Below are 21,177 nucleotides of genomic sequence, written 5' to 3' on the forward strand. Positions count from 1 at the left end.
AATCGTATTAATGCAAGCTTTGCGTTATTAGAAACTAGACTTCGAGAGCTTTCAAACGACGTGTTATATGTCCGATTCCGACAATCATTTAAAGTTTGCAAGGATTTTTAATATCTAGTCGCGCGCGACCGGACAGCGGTATGGTTGCGCAAAACGCGCGACTCCACCGCGGTCCGTCACGTGTTTTACGCGACCATAACGCGGTATGGTCGCGCGCGCAACTGAATGTTAGATATTACTGCAAACTTTAAACGATCGTCATTTCTCACTCGATTGCCAGAAAATTGGGCATATATTATGTCGTTGGAAAGTTCTTGAAGTCTAGATTCTAATGCCGCAAACCTTGCATTAATATGATTTTTCTATAAGAAGTTATGCCCAAAAGATTGAACATATATCAAATTTCAACACAAGCAAATTTTAAACGATCATCATTTCTCGCTCGGTTATCGGAATTGGGTATATAATATATTATTGAAAAGATCTTGAAGTCTATTAATGCCGCAAACATTGCAGTAATGTGATTTTCCTATCAAAAGTTTTGCCCAAAAGAATGATCATGTATCAAATTTCAACACAAAACGTGTGACTAGATTTATTTTCCGATGTTAAAAAATTATTTTCTTTTTTAAAATTAATAATTTTTATTTTAATTTAATTATTATTAAAAATTTAGTTTAGTAATAATAATGGTTGATTTTATAATTAAAAATAAATTTAAGAACATTTTAGTAATTTTTTCAATAGAAAAAGAGGTGGCGACAAAGTATAAAGAATGACGAACTTTAAGAATTGGGTTTTCATGAGGAAGAGTAAGGCTTTTGAATAGCTTTCCGTGACACAAATTTCCATTATAATAATCGCTATGTTTTATGTTTTAATTTTTTTTATTCGTATTTTACGCAGATTTTAATATAAACTTAAAAATTAAATAATTTTAAGAAAAAATCATTTAGAATATTCACACTTATGGCCCATTTGTTGCGAATAATCTTTACTATTGATTATTTTTAAACCAATTTTTGTATATTATTTGCTGACAGCACCCCTTTGGTGGTAGTTACCTATTATAGCCGGTAAAAATTTGTGAAAATTGGTGCTGTTAGCAAATAATATACAAAAGGTTGGATTATTTAGAAATAATCAACAGTAGGGATTATTCACAGCAAATGGACAATAGGTGAGATTATTCTAAACAACTTTTCCTAATTTTAATTACAAAATTTCCTAATTAATAACTGTGATTTGTAAATCATTATAAAAAGACAAAAAATAATATTAAAATAAATAAAACCAAAAAAGATAAATTAAAATAACAAAACTATCAACCTATCACATCCTACCACATAAGGGCGCTTTGTTAACCTCACAAATGACCATTATTTACTAAGACCTTCTCATTTTAATTATGAATTTTTAGTAATTTAAAAATATTGTTTATTTTATTAAGATTTTACATGAATATATTTTTTTACATAAATCGATGAGAAATCATAGTAAAAATTTAACACTAAAATTCATAAAAATGAATTTGAGAATAACATATGAAAAAGAAAAGAGTATCTGTTGACTTTTTACGTAATTTAATATGTTATTTTGATCATTTATATATTAAACATTGTACATCTAAACTATAAAAGTATGCAATTAGATGATTCAAATAAAATTTCACTTTTTCTATGATTGGGATGCACCGGATAGGATGATGATAATGATGATAAAATAAGATTTCACTTTACTAACTTTTTTCTTACATATTATCTGTAATATATATTTGTAATATAAAGTATTAAATAAGCTTAAACAATAAATAATACTTTAAATGGGTTATTGCTAAATGCTAAAAGTGAGTTTTGAAACAATTGGTTTTGATAAAATTAATTTGTCAAATTAGTCATTTAAATTGATTTATTTATTAAATTTTGCTTCTAAAAATAATAAATAAATTACTTTGGGACGAGAAATAGTCAGATGTTGACATAAAAAAAGGCATTGAAAAGATTTGTGGGGACTTAGGGTTGATGATTTCTTCTGTTGCTGTTGACTGAGACTCAGGACTAGACATTTTTCACTTATTTACGTGTTGTGTTTGAAGGTCTTTATTGGGACCATCAATTTATTGAATGATGTATTTTGGATCAGTTTAAAATTTATTTGTATTATTATAAGTTTTTATAAAATTGGATTCGGTTAAAATGTTAAATGTCAGATCATCGTATTTTTACGAATTTAATATATTATTTTAATAAATTATATGTTAGTGACTATTTGACTGCATTCTTCTCTATGGGTATGAGCTGTCGTCTTTCTTTCCCTAGACTCTAACTATAGTTTTTTATAAGCGGAATACATTAAGTGTAATAATAATAATGATTTTAATAAATTATATATATAAATAATATATAAATAAAAATTATAAAAAATTAATTAATATTATATACTATTAAACGATTTATATAAGATAGTGAGATGAATTAGGTCTCTCCTAAAGTCTCTAAGGGAGAGAAAGGAGTGCGTTGGGAGAGGAAACAGTTTGTTTTTAATTCATACATGTCATATATAGGATTGGTGGGCCAACTTAGGGCTTAATGCTCCTTTTAGGAGTATTTACTTTGGCTCCGTACTCCGGACACCTCTCTCGGCCTCTCATCTCATACCTTGCTACTTGCAATGTTTGCAACGTTTATACAACTTTCATAATACTCCCTCCGTCCGTACAAGAATGCAATCAAAATATTTTTGGTAAAATTTAGTGAAAATTAAAATTAAATTGGAGAATAACATAAAAAATAAATAGATATTAAAAATAAGTGGTTAAAATGAAAGAGATTATAATTTTGTGGACGAGATTTAAAAAAAGAAAGTAAAGTCGTTGCCAGAAAGAAAAAAAATGCAAAATAAGTAGGGCAAACTAAAATAGAAAAGAGATGCAAATTGAGAGACGGAGAGTATAATATTTTCTCAGTTTCACTATACTTGTAACATTTGATTATTTATGCAAATTAAAGTATTATTTTGAACATCTATATATTGAACCATATATACATCTAAAAAATATAAAAAATTAATATTATGAAAGTATGTGATTAGACGATTTAAACAAGATAGTACTTGACTATATTTTTTCTAACACATTAGCCGCAATATATCAAATAAACTTGAACGATAAATAGTGTCAAAAACTGTTATATAGCGAGTATTTCAGAACAGAGGAAGTAAAACACTTCCACCATTTAGGCTTGGCGTAAATGTATTATCGAAATGATTATTTGATAGAAAAATATTCCCTTCGTTTTCATATGTTCTTCTCAAATAAAATATACGAATTTTAGTGTCAAACTTTGACTATAATTTCTTATCGATTTATAAGAATAAACATATTCATGTAGGATTTTGATAGATTCATCTCATATATATTTTCTAAATATCAACTTTTTAGAATTTTTAACAACTTACAATTAAAGTTATTTAACTTTTAAGTTTGCATTGGGATCTGCGTAAAAGGTGCATATTATTATTTTCTTATACTCCCTCCTATTCAAGCTACTAGTCTCATTTACTTTTTCATACTTACCGAGACAACATTTTAACCCTTAATATTTCTAATTATTCTTAATTAAAAATTATAAAAAGTTGATATCACACATGACTATGTTTTAACTTATAGATTAAGAGTAAAACACAAATTAAGAGTGATAAGTAAATAGTGCCAAAAAATAAATGAGACTACTAGCTTGAATAGGAGGGAGTATAATAACATGTTAGAGTTATAAGTGACTTATGTTAGGTTTTGATTAAGCAAATAAGACTCCAAATATACACGTGAGATTGGTTGAGAGAGAATCTGATGGAGAGATGAACCTTTAAAGACTTAGTCGGAACAAATGGGGTAACTAACCAAGAAGGGCTAAAGCGCGTGCTCCAATGGTCTGGCGCTCCACTTAGTCGGGAACTCCTCGTACTTACCATTGAGACTTTATTGGTTTGCCATTACTCCTCCATCAGCTGGATTTATTTGATTGTTAATTAATCCTATGACTAAGCTTAATGAAGTTGAAATATGATTGTAGGGAAGTGCCTATATTTAGTGGCTAATGGGTGTTTAATCCTTTGGAAACACACATTTCTGATTTATTTCTCTCTTCTTCTTTTATTCACTTGTACAAGAATGGTATTTTTTCCACACCTCAAATAGGAAGTGTGCATTACTTTTGGCGAGTCTGTTAAACTTAGAAAAGTCCCATCTATTTACACTTGAGATAATGGAAAAATAAATTTCTTAATGCAACGATAAGTTTGTATCACACCATACATTTCCTTATCAAACAAGTGCTAAACACATTTCTCATATACTCATCTTACACAAATTATCATTGCTACTATTTGTTGTCCATATAAGAAGACATTGTAAGGACCTTATTAAGGCCTATATTTCCGCCAAAATCAACCTAGTATACTTCATTCTTCCAATCATTGGATGAAGCAACCTTGGGCATCAAAGCTAGAATCAAACCAGAATAAATGTAGGATGGCTAAAGTGATCATTAGGGACAATGGAACATATTGCACAAAGTCGATATCCAACCAGAGGTTGCAAGCACCATTGTGCTCGAACGAGCACCTTTATGTTCGAACAAATACATGGCTCTGAAAGGTCACTAACTCATTTTTATTCCCCTCATTAGCTCCTCTCTTCCTCATCAAATCTCCATTGTAATTCGTTTAAGTTTGTAGTTTGTCTTTTAAACACATTATTAATACTTTCTTATCTAGATGGTGGATGCAACCTTTACTTAATGAACCACCTTAAATCCTAAGCTGTTTATTGCTTTGTTCATTTTTCCATTCATTACACTCTCGTATATTCGGTTCATATCACTGTGCACTTCATAGACACTCATTTAATTTACTAGCTGATCTAACCCCTCGTCCTCTGTAGAAAATATCCACTTCAATAGGTAAATGTTCATGAAAGCAGGCGTGAAATAAAAAAATCTAGTGCTTCATTTTTGATTTTGAAAATTTGGCTCGGATTCAAGTTGATGATGTTTCGTGTATTTCTTAGAGATAGACAATCAAACAATTTCCAATTGTAATTCATGCAAATCGAATCATTCATATGATACATAAAAGAAAACTATAGATTGATATTGATCTCTATGATTGAGATATCTTACAACTATAATCCCTCCTTATTTCGATCTAGTTCCTCCACCATTCATAGCACGGCAGCAATCGAACAAGTGAGAAATGTTAGGATGAACCAGAAAAAATTGTCTAAAGTCAAATCTAAGCATTGGCTAGGTAAGCGTACAAAAAAAAGAACTATAGTGATAATTTATCAACATAGAAAGAAAATGAAATAAAATTAGTTAATCGTCTTTAAATAACAAAAAGGTATGCAAGAGAAATTAATTGTGACATGTTTGCTAAAAAAAATCCTTGTAGCGAATTCTTTTTTAAAACAAATTTAAAAGCTTAAGACAAAAGTGGAGTAACTTGATCACGAGCATCTACTACAATACCCACAATGATTGACCAAACAATTGCTATCTATAGTGTTGGCCACAAGGCGAGTTACCAGAAACCAAATCGATCCTAAATTGACCAAGAATCGTCCCTCTAACCAAAATCGTCTTTGACAAGTTTCAAACTAGTCCGAACTGCGATCCATAAAAGTTCCATAAAAATTATGGCAAACCCATGGAACCGCTGGTAGAAACCGATACCGTAGAACCATTAAGGTTCAAATCCATTTTCTCTCTTTTGTTATTAATCATTTTTATTATTAATTTATCATATTTTTATTAACTTTATTTTTTCCTTTCTTTTTTACTAAATACTTTAATAACGATTGCCAAGCAACAAATTTCAATAATAATCGAAAATATATGTCCACATCATTTTGATACTTTATATGAATTTTTATATTTATATTCAAAGCAAAAAAAAAAAAAGAAAATTGATCTGATAGTCTGACCAATCCAACTCGGGAGTTGAACTGCTAGGAAACGCCTCCTGACTGCTACGAACCACCTCCTAAACCGCTAATGAAACGAAATCGGAACCCAACGTTCCGAATTAGGTTCCAGCTTTTAGACACCAAAACCTAATGGAACCGGAAATGAAACCGGCCAACGCGGATCGTGGCCATCACTAGCTATCTATTGCATATTTACACAGCGGATCATATGGTAGATGTCAGCCAAGATTCATGGTAAGAGGTGTTGTGGCCACAAGGGAAGGAAGGTGATGAAAGGGCATCTTGCATTTGTTTTCAAGGCAATAATGAATAATTTAAGAAGACGAGTAGTTATGTGTATCTGGGTACCAAAAAATATTTTCACCAACAAAACCTTTAGATAGAAATTGATGGACTTTCACAAGGACACTGGAAATACCACCAAATAGCAGTGACTAGTATTATTCATTAAGGGTTTACATCCGTCGGCGGGAGTATTACTGTCCATCTCAATATCGAACTTCCAAACAAAAACAAAACATTCCAATGTATGTCTAATCTAACAAAACTGGGAAAAAAGAGGTAGTATTACGATACTTCCTTCCGAATATTTAAGATGATGTCCTAATGTTGCAAGACCTCAGTTCTCACTTGAATCTTTCAGGACCCTGTTTCAAGCCAAAATTTGCATATATGTTTAGTATAACGAAGAGGTTTTAATTCAAAACAATTCTGGATAACGGTGATGGTGGCAACTACGTAAGCGAGGCAATGGAGAAACCATCTAAAAAGCTGGTTGTTTAAGAGTTAATGGTATCAAGTATCAACGATAACTTCGTTCAACAAACAGAGAAAGCTGTTGCTATCATCAATACTAGAATAATCCGAGTTAAAACTTACGCGCAATACCTAATATGTCAAAATTGTAGCTAAAAGCCTAAAAGATATTACCAGAATCCGATCTTTACATATTTCAATATCAGCCAGTCTCCTAAGAGACCGTCTCTTTAAGAGACGTCTCTCAGGCCTAACCCATTAAATCTTAATGTCCACTTACGGTAACCTTAATGCTTATTTAATTATCCTTAATGTCTATTGACAATATACTTAATGTCCACCGAAAAATTACTTAAAATGCCAACTTACAATATTCTTAATGCCCACTAAGTAAGTATTTAAGTACTTACAATATTCTAAATGCCTAATTACAATATATTCCTTTTTGGGCCGGCCCAATTAGAGATGTCTCCCAAGGAGATCGCTTTCACAAGAATATGTGTTTCAACATTCACAGTGCTGATGAGGGAACTTTACGAGAACCATCAGAGTGACAAAAATGCAGAATGGAACGGAACATTAATTAAATAGCAGATAAGATCTAAATTGACCTTATTTAGACACCATTTCTTATGTGTTCATATTTTCATCAGAATTTGTTATCACAGTCAACAGGCAGCGCTCTTCTCAATGGAAGTTGAAAAAATGCGATCCCCTTTTTAAATTGTGACACAGTTCATTGATTTTACACAGAACTCAATGAGGGTCAAAATGTTGGTCTTTCAAAAAAATCATTCTAGGAAGATTGGGGAGCTGAGATGCATAGCTTAAGATGAATAAGTGCACTTAACCTAGAAGTAAGAATTCGAAATTAAGACATATGAATGGTCTTGAAGACACAGATATTGAGAAAAAATGAGAAAACTACTTGCGTTAATTTGGTCATTTGCAACAAAGGTGGAAAAACACCAATTAGAAAAGTGGAAGTTTACGGAATTGAGGAGCTTAAAAGAGGAAAAACTACACCCAAGACGACTTAAATGATAGGAGTAAAGAATGACATGAACTGAGAGTTGCTAGAGCATATGGCAATAGACGACAATAAATTGAAATGAATAGAAGAGACTTATGTTTATGAATTAGATAAAGTATACGTTTTCTTTTGATTCATGTAGTAGACTCCATATTGTTGGGATTAAGGATTCAATATTGTAGCGCTTTAGTTCCAGTACCATGAGTTACAAAACAAAAGGCAAAATGCAAACAAATGGTCAAGGGTAAAATACTTATAGAATTTTTAGTGGATAAGGTATCACAAAGAGAAGACACTAAAATCCAGCAATCTTGGTTAGTTAATCAGACTTGTCACACAGGAACCAAGCTAATAAGGGATAATATTTTAGAGAGATGGTAAGAGGAAGTTCAGATTTTTCTAGGTATGACAATTATTATTCAGTTTCTCAAATTGATTCTGGAAGAAACTGGGTATGACTGAAAACTCAAAACAGAGTAGTGAAATGGGGAGCTAATTGTGGTGTTTTAAAGTTTTGCCTCCAAATGTCCAATTGAAGTATCGAGCTTAACCTACTTTCCATAATAATAGGACTTTTACTCATTGGGCAAAATGTATGTTTCACATGATTGCAATCAGATTAAGCTTAATTAAAAAGAAAAGAAAATAGTGGTTCTCACCTACAACTCACCCAAGTAAATGTTTAGAGATCCGAATAGATTACACACAATGTTAATAGTTCACATATCTATAAAGAAAATCTAGCAAAGCAAAATAATAAATAGTACAGAACCTTAAGCCTTGACTTCAATCTCTATAACTTCAAAATCTTGTTTAAGGTTATAGAGACATCCTCATACAGGATAGAAATATACACTAAGAAATGAGCCTTGAACCCCTCATATTATTTTTAAGTTTAAACTTCTACAGCCAAATCTAAAAGTAGCTGCAAATATAGCTATGTATAAAAATGAGCATAGTATAGGATGATAACGGAAGGCAAAAGTGGATAGATTTGGGATGAAAGAAACAGTAGGGAAGGGAAAAAGAAAATTGTGGTTACTTAGAAAATTAGTGCATTTCTTCTTTGATGAACAAAATTTTCCAGATTTGGAAGAAAATACATACTCAATTGATAGTCGAATTGTAATAAATGTAAATATCAGAGAATATTTTGCTCGTGCAAGAGTATGTGGTACTTGCACATGCAAACTTGGACTTGGTTTACACGTTGATGAGACAACAGACTGAAGTGCAACGTGTTTTGATCTTAGGAGACGGGTGAAAGAAGACAAGCATCAAAATGAAGAAACAAGCGAGCAGCCGACTTCAGCGGTATAAATTAGTCCTTATCAATCTACATCTAAGTATCTAACTGTCGGAGTAATTGCTAGAAGCAGCGTTTCAATGTGTTATAGTAGTCTCAGGGCATGCTTAGAATGGAAAAATAAAGTAGGGGTAGAAATGGGAAGAGCAAGAGAGCAAAAGTGAATTTATTTCCCAGATACCCCAAGTCTCATTGTCATTATTTATCAAATTTACAAACTAGATTTACAGATGCATCAGCAGGTACTAATACAGTCATACTCCTCCCAATATTCACTTGACAACATAGTCTTCACTCCTATACCTTCCCAACCATGACGTTAAGGTGGTTTTAGGGTAACATGTGAGCAATGCCTACAGAGAAAACTAAGGTCCATCAGTCATAAAACTTTCTGTAGGCAATACAATATAGACAAGGTTATTCCATACATTCAATCGAGAGAAAAGCGTTGAAGTTGAAGGCATTGACAAGTGAAGTATTACATAAATCGCACCAGGGTTTTCCAAGACTATGTGAAGTGATAAAAAGAAGTGCTAATATGATCTGAGTGGCATAATGGACTCTACATAAAATGATATGGTATAAGTTAAGTGAATTATGGGTACTGATTACTGACTACAACATTGTGATACCACACTACACATTCCCTCTCTTCCCTCACTCTAGATCTATTGATCTAAACTCATATCAAACTACATTGTGGCTGCTTTTAGACACCATTTCAAATCCATTCAACCATTATCGTCATTTAAAATACAAATTGTATTCACTGATATTTGTTTATAAAAACTCCATAGAACCTTATTGTCCCTCCTGCTCCCCCGGCGCCCAAAACTAGTCTAACTTCTCTCTCACACATCTCTCTTCGCTAACAAACCTTTGCATCACACATGATACATTAATGAAATTGCCATGGTACCACACTATTTTTGGCCATATAACCACAAAGTCACAATAGTGCATGCCGATCACCACAAAGCAAGTTTCGAGTGAGTTGCAAATATAATAGCAATCTTTGGATTCCAAAAGCTATATCTCATGTCCATTAGCAAAGAGATAATTTATGGAAGATAGAATTTTCTTTTGATTTCAACGAAAGATTCCAAAGAGTAATTTCTTATGAAAAACATTTTGATCTTGTATATGTGTAAATTCAATAAAAGATCGAATTTTCACTTTGACCTTAGTGGTATACCTAGTTGCATAACATTTCTAACGGTCTCACTGCTTGCAACCTTCTTATCTCCTTTGATAAGAGTAGAGTCCGTCGTTTCTCATCTCTTCCATCATAGCTTCTATGAGAGGAATATACTAGGTATGACGATGATGATCTCCATTCAAGTCACAAACTCACACGTTCAACATCTTATTCGATATCTTCATTCTTGTGAAGAATTAAGTAAATCTAATTGAAATAATCCTGTTTATTTTGTCTTTGTTTTGATCTTCTTATATTTTGCATGTTATCCTCAAAACTACATTTCCCTATTGCCAAATAGCATTCTTTCTTTCTCATTATTTTAGTGTTTAATTTCTCACTCCACCATGATGTGTCTATTTTCATCATCATACCACCCTTTGCTTAACCTAGAATATCTTTAGCTGCTCAAATAGTACAATTATTCATCTATGTCCAAATTAAATTTGCATTCTCCTTGAGTCCTCGCTTGTCCAAATTCCAATTAGCTTATTCACTCTTATTGGCCAAAATTCTACCATTTCCTAATTTTAGGTTTCCTTGAATTTTTTTCAATGTGTGATTCATAGAAGCCAAACATTAAAACAGTGTCTTGAGTGACCACATATTTTCTTAATGTAACCTTAGAGTTTATAGAGTTTCTAACATTCCCTCCCCTTCTTTAAATCAACAAGTAAGATATCGCGTATTAATTATTGACAAATAATATGCTTCTCTAAAATCTAAAATTAAATCTTTATTCATTACTCATTTCGTACACGAAATCTCCATGTAACTCTCAAAGCCTGTATCTTTCAAACATCATTATTGAGATAACTGCGAACATACAACTCATTTGCCCCTCTTCCATTGTGAGGTGCACATACATAGATGATAGTTACTATTTATCTTATAAACACAAGTTTATTCTCACACCTTTACCCTTGGCTAACCACCCATCTATCATAATGTGAACTCAATTTCTCTTCCTATCCCATCCTACATGCCACACATAGAAAATCATGGTCACTTCACTAAGCCACTTTGTCTCTAGCATACAAAGAATGTTAATCTTACAGTTTTTTTTTTCATAACATATAACGCCTTAAGGGATCGCAATTCTTATTTGCAACATTTCAACGAACAAATATCTCATAGAAGTAAAGGGTGATAGGAAACAACCACAATACAAAGCCAGTTCCTTCATTCCAAAAGGACCCTCAACGATGACAAAAGCTTCTGCCTTATTGCCTTTTATTCAAACATAAAAATACTCCCTTGCGTCGCTCCTTTTCTTCATTCATGTCCCAATGAAAGACCACTAAACGGAAATGTAGCAAAATGAGTAACACAGGAAGCAATGACCAAGAGCACATTGGACGGAGACATGACCATAAACCAAATAAAAGATTGGTGAAAACTTAAAGACCACAATTCTAAAGTTTTATTTTTGTGTGCAAAAACCAAAATGGCTCCTTGATATAGTAAAGATAACATTGTCAATCTTATTGAAACAATTTAACCATTATCATTCAACAACTACAAAATTTAATAAATTCAAATTCCAATTAAAAAGAAAATTGTGCAGAAAATTCAATGAACATAACAAGAACATTACCCAGAAGAAGCAGCAACTCTAATCTGATGAAGAACCCGATTATCACCCGAATCTCCACCCTCAATCAATTCTTTTAAACCCATATTCTCCACCTTTTTCTCACTCTCCTCTTCCTTATCTTTCTTCACTTTAAACATCAATCTCTCAAAATAATTCCCATAAATATACTCGGGAGTATACCCATTTTCATCATCAAACAACATAATATGACCATGCCACTCCCAAACCCGATACTCCGATTCTTTTTCCTCATGAAACCCAACACAAACATGATGTTCACCAATCGAAACCGCTTGCCCTGAATTGGGTTTTAGAGTTTCAGTGTTCCCACTAAGAATAATCTTAATTAATTCCTTCTCAAGCCTTGATTCTTCCTTAGAAAGCTGGGTTTTGACATTGGAAAAGTTTTGATCATCATCGTCATCTTCATCGGAAAAAGAGAAGTCGGAGAAACGTCCACCATTGGTGGCGGCGTCTAGGAGAAGGTCTTCGAAGGATTTAGAGAGAAAAGGTGGAGAAGCAGAAAGGGGAATTTGATGGCGTTGTTGATTTTGGATTTGGCCGAGTTGAAGACGATCCATGAGAGATTGAAGGAGGAGATTATCAAAGTTTGGAGTGGTGTTGAAGGAATTGCTGCTGCCATTGTTGCTCATCTTCGGGCTTAGGGGTTTTGGTTCTTGCGCTTGCCGCCAGGAATTATATTATTTGGAATACATTAGAGCATCATTAATTCATTATACATGACCTTAAAAAAAAAATCTTCTTATTATTTTATAATTTTTCTCTTTTTTTAAAGTTTATTTTTCAACCAAATCTTATTAACAATGACCTCATTTAAAAGGTCATTATGTTATCTCTTGCTTTTTTATTTTATCTACCTCACTATACTTTCTTTCTCTTATTTTATCTGCCTCTTTTATTTATTTTCTTAATAACTATATCTTTATGAACAAGATAAATTTATTTTTAAAAAAATTAATATTATTTGAATTTTTTTTAATATTTGAAGGATTTTTGTGAGATTTTATATTAAAAGAAAGAGGTAGGAAATTAGCAAAAAAATTATGATTTTTGAAAATATTTCAAAAAATATCAAAATTGATCTCATTTTATAGATCTCGAAAAAATAAAACAGTTGATATATTTTTTTAGATTTTTTAAAATTTATTTAGAAAATAGCTATTAAGAAAAATTTATTTTTCTACACCACCCAATTATATGGCAACACATGACACATGGTTTAGAAAAAGAAGAGATGACCGGTTGCTTGAAGAGGTCATATCTTGATCCAATTGCCTAACCTTTTCCATGATTCACCTAATTTTGGGTCAATATTGATAGAAGTTTTGCCATAATTTGGTCATATGACCTCTAAAAAGGTCATTAATATGGATGCTCTTATATGTCCCAAAAATTTAATTATATTTGTACTTTAATATTCATTAATTTACAATTATATCTAATTATACATAAATAAAATATAGAAAATTGATATTTATAAAGTACACATTATGACGAATTAAACAAGAAAAAAATTAAGTTTTATTTTATAGATTAAAACTAAGTTCTTTTTTATAGATTATGAATAAATAGCAAATTGGTAAACAATACCAAAATAACAAATATAGCTAAAAATTTAGAACAAATGGAGTATTTATTTGTATATGTGTTTGTGCAATACACAAATTTCATAATATGTTAACTTACATAAATATAATTTAAAATTTTAGCAATATATACTTGATTAGTTTTAGGGGAAATTGTAAAATATAAACTAACATCCGGTGAATATGAACTCAACTATTATTTATTTTCAAATAAAATCACTTATTCGATTTAATTGCTGAAAATAAACCCGACTATTATTCTTAAAAGATTATTTTTCATAGACCAAGCAAGAAGAGCGTGATATGAGAAGCATTCTACACATAAATGTTGTCGGTAGTGGGATGTATGCAACGATGTATAGTAGACTAATATTCAAGCCATGAGCAAAGTTAGTAGATATATATATGGACGAATCAGGAAAGCTGCATTGGGATGCGGTGAAAGGGTACAATGATGTATGTCTCAAGTTTGAAAAATACATGGGCTCATTAGATTCTTCCGACTGAAATGTGGAAATATGATAGAAAGTAGATCTCAGGTTTTGTATTCACTTTGGGTGCGATATTTAGTTGGTTATCTTCAATATGAGATGTGACACCCTGTCTATGACCGATGTGAAATAGATGGCTATAGCGGAGTCTTTCAAGGAGCTAAAGTTGTTGATAAAGGTTTCACTGGAGAGTAGTTTCCTAACTTGGGTTTAGTGTATGTGCATTGAGATAGCTAAAAGCGCCATACATTCTTCTAGAAAATTAGAATACTTATTACAGGCAAGCCGAACACATTGACATTAAATGCAATTTCATTTGGGATGAGACAAAATCGAAGAGGTTGACATTGGTAAAGATTGCTAAGTAAGACAACTCCTCGGACATGATGACTATGACTTTCCGATTTTACTTTTTGTGTGGATTTTGTTAGGCTTTCTCCTATTAATATGTGAGTCACTAGTGTATCAAAGTAAAGGTGGAGTTTTTGAGGTGATGCAGTAATTGTACAAAGGAGAATGTAAATTCTCAACAAGAATATTGTATGAGAATTACACACCTTTAATGTTTATGTACCTGTGTTTGTGTGAGAATTACTAAAGTCGAGGTGGAGATTGTTGAAGTTTTGGGTGCCTTGAGTTCATTTTGACTCTTGTGTGGGCATACTGACATATTGATCGAGGATGTGTCTTATACATATAGATAAGATCTTTGTAATGACTTGTTTGAAGAGATAGAAAAGTTGGTGGAAATGCTTCAAAAGTAAAAGTTGGAACGACTTTACTTTTGATGGACCATAAGTCGACTTGGATCTATTTAAAGATCAACAATTGTGTAAGCACTTAAAGCCGACTTAACTTTCCTAATTGACCATAGGAATGCCAACGCGACTTTCCTCTTTGGAATGCGGGTTTTCATGCTTTATTTTTGCTATTAATTATATGTAAATGGATTAAGCTACTTCCTCCGTTTTTTGATAGTTACACTTCACTCAAAAGCTATTTCATAAAAGAGTGAAGTGTAGCTATTAAAATAGGCGGAGGTAGTATATGTTATAATAGCTTAATTAAATATTAATTTAGTGAATCTAATACTTTCTGATCTCTACATCTCTCTCTAATTGTAATCTTAAACACTTTAGACTTCTTTTCTTCTTTGGATCACAAACCACCATTGTAGACCATATTTAATTAAGCTATTATAACATATAACACAAAATTATGTTATAATTGCTTAATTAAATTTTAGTTTTGCATGATTGTTAGTTCTTGAAATAGAATTCCTAATTTGTATTTTTCCCGATTCAATTAAAGGTTCAAATCATTAAGTGTAGGCTAATTTTGATTTTCTAAGCCGCTTAAATCATGTTGCAAACAACAAAAAAACATCATAAACAATATTGTTTATAAAGTCATATTTTTCCAATACAGAGCTTTTAGACAGAAAACATTGACCTTTTCAATGCAAAAAGTGCTAAAAATATTTTTCGACTATTAAAAAAAATCTAAAAACAAAGAGAGTTATAAATCTTTGACGCTTGATTTTTAACAGTTTATTTAGTCGATAATAGACAAACGTTTTCGACACTAGTAACAGTTGAAAAAGTATTTACATGCCCAAAAAACCACTTGAAATGTTTAAGCTTCCAGACGATTTTATGCGTAGATAAACCTAAATACTTACTTAGCTTTTATACTTCTAAATCAAAACAAACACTCCAAATCTACACAACCAAAAAACACGGGCATTTTAAATGGAAGAGTATGAGGCTTTTCAACGCCAAAAAAATGTCTAAAAAACAACCAAAGTAAGTAAATTCATCACAAATTTTATTTTTATAGACACATGTGTGTAAAAATTCTAACCTCAATAAAAGCTATAAAATATATAAAAGTAATATTTAACACATAAAAAGAAGATTAAAATAAATTAATTTGAATATACAAAGGAACTACTAGATGTCATACTAGCAACATATATCAAAGTAATTTTTTATTTTTCCAATATACTTTATATACACATTGTATTGGGTAAACATATCCAATTCCTATAAATTAATGTCCAAGATAGTTTCACACAAAATTTGAATGATTCCCAATATTCCCTTATTTTGTTGATGCAAATATTTTTGTTTTTTTATTTTTGATTATAATGGATGATTATATTGCGATGTAGTTTTTTTATTTACGTGAAGCTGTATATGATGCTTGATATCAAGGTTTAATCAGATATAATCTTTTTATTAGTTTTAAGTGCTATTATTAATAATAGTAAGATTGCGTATATCTAACCCCTAAATCAGCTTTTAAAGTTAATGTACAAAGCACAATGATAAAAAATATGATGTTTTCAATTCTCAAGTCAATTTAATTATGAACACAAAAACTTGAACGAGACGGTCTCATTATGAGACCGTCAATATGGGCCGGCCCAAAAGCCAAAAATTGAAAAATGAAAACGACCGCTCTTTCAGAAATCAAAAAATAAAAATTCAATTTTGACCTTCAACGTATCAATTTTGACTTTAAATTTATCAATTTCAACTTAAAGTATACCTTAAATAGATCAATTAAAAATAAAAATGATCAATTTTGATGTTAAATTGATCAATTTTCTACCTAAATATGATTTTTTTTCACAATTTCGGAATGAAGGTAATATAATGGTATTATTCTATGGTTGAATTTCAAACAACAAATAAATAGTGTAACACTATCAATAATAGTGTTAAAATATTGCTCTTTATAAATACTCTTATTTGATGCAACATGATGGTTCTAATGGAATAATGGAACATAAGAGTACATGTACTCTTTAATTATCGATCAATACTAGTGGTATTGCTCTTCCCAAACAATTTTCTGTTCATAATGAATTTAGAAATAAAGTTGTAGGTGTAATGTTTTTTTACCCTGGATGTGAATGTGGAGGAAGTATCGATTTCAAATTATGTTTACCAATTAATTCAATGGATGCTCTTGGAAATAACCAAAAGTTCATGACTTATTTGAAATAAAAAATTTTAATTTTAATCTAAAAATAATTAACTCAAACTTTAAAGTAATTAATTATGATCGGTTAGGAGATTCGGATAGGAGAGAGATTCATGTGGCATTTAGAGGAAGAACTACTAGAAGTTATGAATGGATTGATGTTCTTGGTGCTAAACTTCAGTCTGTTAAATCTTTATTGTCTCAACCTTAAGGAATAAGTCATCATTATGGTATGATTTTATGATCATAAATCTAATTCTCAATGCTTCTTTTGTGATTGTTTTTTTCTTTTTCAACTAATTTCTTGAGAGATCATCTTTTTAAAATATTGGCATAAATTTATTAATGACTTAGAATTAAATTATTAAGACCGTAGAAAATCAGGTCTTATCACAATTAGAATTACTGTCATCTTCTTTAAATAAGGTCTTGAAATTGATTATCACCTAACCCTTCTTTTTCAGCTGCTTGCCAAAATTATAAAGTTAATGTTGTTATTTATGTAGTTTGGTCCATCTTTAAATTATAGGATTGCCTAGTCTAAGGCTCGAGCGATGGCTTGTGATGCTCCCTTAGTGAAACAGGTAAGGGAAGTTTTAACCATGTTCAACATGTTCGACCGTATAGGACCTCGAAAAATTAGGGGCCTCAATGTTAAATTACGTTGTATATATTTAATGTCTAAAGATAAAAATTTATAAGAAAAATATCATAATTTTTTATACGAGATTTAAAAAATTTTTTAATTTTACTCCGTCCCGAAAACAAGGGTACCAATTCCATCCTTTGAATTCCATCCTTTTAATTAACCGATTTCCTTAGCTTGCATGTTTAAAAAACGGAATGTTTGTATACCATTTTTTTTATTGATTTATTTTTATGAAAAAAATATATCCAAACTAAGCAGCCAAAGTGGACTTGTTGGCCACTAATAGTGTTAAAGATTGGTGCTTCTTTTTTCATTTTGAGTGGTTGGAACTTGCAAGTTTGCAAGGTTATTCCAAAATCAGTCACGTATCTAGAAATAATGAAATATGTTTAATGGGTCATAACTATAAAAAAAAAATAAAAAAATTAGTGGAGATAAATAATTTATAACAAAATGCCTAAATATCTCAAATTCGTTTTAAATTATATCAAATAAATTAAAATTTTGAGGATAATAAGGTTTGAAAAATTACTTTCAAAGTAATATTAATTATAACACTTTTATTATTGTAATTGAATTGGCTTAATTTTATTTGAATTTTTTTTAAGTCAAATGTTAAATTTAAGTTAATTATAGATTTTTAAAACACATAGCATAAAGAAAATTCCAAAGTTGAGTTTAAATGAAGTAAAATGACCTCTGTCACTATTCAAAAAGTGTATTGTGGCAAACAATAAGCAAGAATTAATAATAAATTCGAGTGAAGACTATTCACAAATCAGACTGTCTAGGAGACCGTCTCTTTGAGAGACGTCTTTTATGTCCAATCCATTAATTCTTAATGTTCATTTACTGAATCTTTAATATCTACTTACATTATCCATAATGTCTACTTACAATATACTTAATGCAAACCGAAAAAGTACTTAAAATGTCTATTTAGAATATTTTTACTGCCTATCGAGAAACTTAGCCTACTAGCATACATACCATATCCTTAATGTGTACTTACTATATCTTTAACCCCTACTTACAATATATTTAATGTCCATCGTGTAAGTACTTAAGTACTTATAATATTCTAAATACCTATTCACAATACTCTTAATGTCTACCTGAAAACTTACTTTATATTTTTCTTTTTAAATCAGCCCAATTAAAAATTTTCTTTATTTCTCTCAAGAATTTGCGTTCACATATACTTCCTAATCCCTATGTCCCTTTGTGTTTGCGTTCACAAAGTACTGAGAAAGTATTTGTGTTGTGCTATACCACTTATCTCTTTCTTTTGTCTTGGTCCAAAAGGCATATTCTCATGTCTTCTCCTTTTTTTTTCTTCTCAAAATTTGAAACAAATAAGTATTTTTAACAAAAGAAATAAAAAAGTAAACTTTAGGTAAATTTAATTCTAAAAATAAATGTCTTTGTGTCCGAACCTAAAGTCAGGTATGTTCGCAGTTACTTACAGCGAACAAAAAAATGGTCAAAATTATTTGTTTGCTGTTATTAACTACGAACAAAAGAAAGACAACATCATAATGTTAGATGAGGCAAAAAAAAATAGAACTTATGTATGTTAGTAGCTGCAAACAAACATGGCCTTTTTTTTGTCCCATCTAACGTTATGACTTTGTCTCCCTTTTGTTCGAATTTAATAACTGCGAACAAACAATTTTGACTTTTTTTGACCAATTTTTTTGTTCGCTATTAGTAGCTGTGAACATACCTGACCTTAAGCTCAAACATAAAGACGCTTATTTTTTGAATTAAATTTACCCGAAGTTATATTTTTTTTAAAGTTACTTATTTGTTTCAAATTTTCTTTTCTTCTATCACATATTATTGCTTAAAAGTTTTTGTTTTTTATTTTTTTTATTATTTATCATAATAACTTAATCAAGTGTTGAACCAATTGGTCACAGTTCAATTATGTTATACCCAATTGATCATTTTAATGCCAGAGATACTAAATTAGCTAGTAGAAAAAGATTGCAAAATTATCACAAACCTCTTCTTTTCGTATGCAAATTATGGTTGTAAGTTGTAACCAAGGGCAAAGCCACATGGGGCTCAACCCCAGCGACCTACTTTCGTAGTCTATTCTTACGATTTATTTTTCTAGTTCGATCCTAGTAGAATTTTCAAATCTATTAACAATATTGCATCATAGTTTCTCGACCCCATTACCTTTTATTTCTTGTTTTCTTGGAACTGTCGTCATCCAATCCTCCTTATACCTTGACCATAGTTTCTATGAGCGAAATACCAGATATAATGATGATGATCATCGCCATCTAATATTACAATTCATACCTAACATACTAGATTACCGAATTGATTAAGTTGCTTCTCTTATATATGCAAGATGACAGCAACGAGTACGAGGGAGACGATAAGGACAGCCGAGACAATGAAGATGATCGTCACAATATATCAAAAGTGATGAGAGGGTGGCTAACAATATACACATCAGACGATCCAAAATCCCCCTTCACTAAACTAAGTGCAAGATCGCAACTCCTAAACAAGATCAAACAACTAATCAGCCACTACAAAGACGAACAGCTTAGCATCATATTCACAGGCCGCAGTTTGGGCACAACCTTATCATTTCTAAGTGCATTCGACATTGTCGAAAAGGTCACGTCAGAACTCCCAGTTACAGCCATTATATTCGGATGCCCTAAAGTGGGCAACAAACCCTTCAAAAACAAGGTTGATTCACTCTCAAATTTGAAGATCCTACACATTAGAAATGTGAACGATACGATCCCACATTACCCAGCACGAAATGGGGTATGTTCACATTGGGGTTCAGCTCGAGATCGATAGCAGGAAATCGCCATTTTTAAAAAACTCGAGACATGTGGGAGATTGGCATAACTTGCAAGGTATGGTGCATATTGTGAATGGTTGGCATGGGGTTAAGTAAGAGTTTAAGCTGGAAATACAGAGAAGTATTGCTTTGGTTGATAAATCATGTGGTTATTCAAAGGATAAATGTCTTGTGCCACCTTCTTGAGTATGAAAAGTATTTGCTACTTCAGTTTAGTTATTTCTTTGTGTTTGCCATGTTAATATTTGTTCTTGGTTTGATTAAAGATTGAATGATTTGATTGAATTTGTGAGTAAATTATTGTATTTAAATGTAATAACCATTGGAATTCTATAGTGAAGGAAGCTTTCAAGTAATTACTTAAGAGAATCATGAGTTAGTCTTTTTTGAAAATAACCCACTTGTGATCTACATCGAAGAATTAGAGAAAGGTTGACTATAATATATACTTGATCGGCTACTCCTAATACGAATTGGTTTTAGGATGGAACCTTGTTGGGTTTGTGTGCACCCAACTCTCTCCTCTTATGCGGGGTCTTATTGAAGTACAAACCCAACAACAAATTTATCAAGTCTAGTAATTAAGGGTTTTCTCTTTCATCTTTGTGACAGAAGGTCGATTTAACCTCCTACAGTAATAACCTAGTTCCTTTTCCCTCTCGACTTAAAATAGGAAAGAATAAGCGTATAATCATTGTAGTTAATGCTCGTTCCTTTGAATTTGTTACTC

The 21,177-nt window shown here is 31.2% G+C and overlaps 1 protein-coding gene and 1 pseudogene across 2 annotated transcripts; one reads left to right on the forward strand and one right to left on the reverse strand.

Moving 5' to 3' along the window:
• Nucleotides 1-5,871: 5,871 nt before the first annotated feature.
• LOC130821960 (uncharacterized) lies at nucleotides 5,872-12,592 on the reverse strand. Of its 2 annotated transcripts, XR_009045525.1 has the most exons (3): nucleotides 11,874-12,592; nucleotides 11,438-11,576; nucleotides 5,872-6,630 (listed from the first exon to the last, which is right to left on the reverse strand). XR_009045525.1 is itself a non-coding variant. In XM_057687627.1 (2 exons), the coding sequence occupies exons 1-2, from the start codon at nucleotides 12,524-12,526 to the stop codon at nucleotides 6,603-6,605; spliced, it is 681 nt and encodes a 226-aa protein (XP_057543610.1). In that variant the 5' UTR covers nucleotides 12,527-12,591; the 3' UTR covers nucleotides 5,896-6,602. The 2 variants fall into 2 exon arrangements, 1 of the variants encoding a protein (XP_057543610.1); XM_057687627.1 differs by lacking the exon at nucleotides 11,438-11,576 and having other exon boundaries at nucleotides 5,896-6,630; nucleotides 11,874-12,591.
• Nucleotides 12,593-13,091: 499 nt separating this feature from the next.
• On the forward strand, nucleotides 13,092-20,633 carry LOC130797746 (phospholipase A1-IIdelta-like; annotated as a pseudogene).
• Nucleotides 20,634-21,177: the final 544 nt, after the last annotated feature.

Source organism: Amaranthus tricolor, chromosome 1, assembly GCF_026212465.1.
Source record: "Amaranthus tricolor cultivar Red isolate AtriRed21 chromosome 1, ASM2621246v1, whole genome shotgun sequence".
Lineage (NCBI taxonomy): Eukaryota > Viridiplantae > Streptophyta > Magnoliopsida > Caryophyllales > Amaranthaceae > Amaranthus > Amaranthus tricolor.

Excerpts from the sequence above, each read along its gene's own strand:
- LOC130821960 (XM_057687627.1), bottom strand. The coding sequence starts at position 12,526 with ATGAGCAACAATGGCAGCAGCAATTCCTTCAACACCACTCCAAACTTT. Across the intron at positions 6,631-11,873 it reads AGAGTTGCTGCTTCTTCTGG|GGTCCTGAAAGATTCAAGTG; the intron begins GTAATGTTCTTG and ends GGCTTGAAACAG.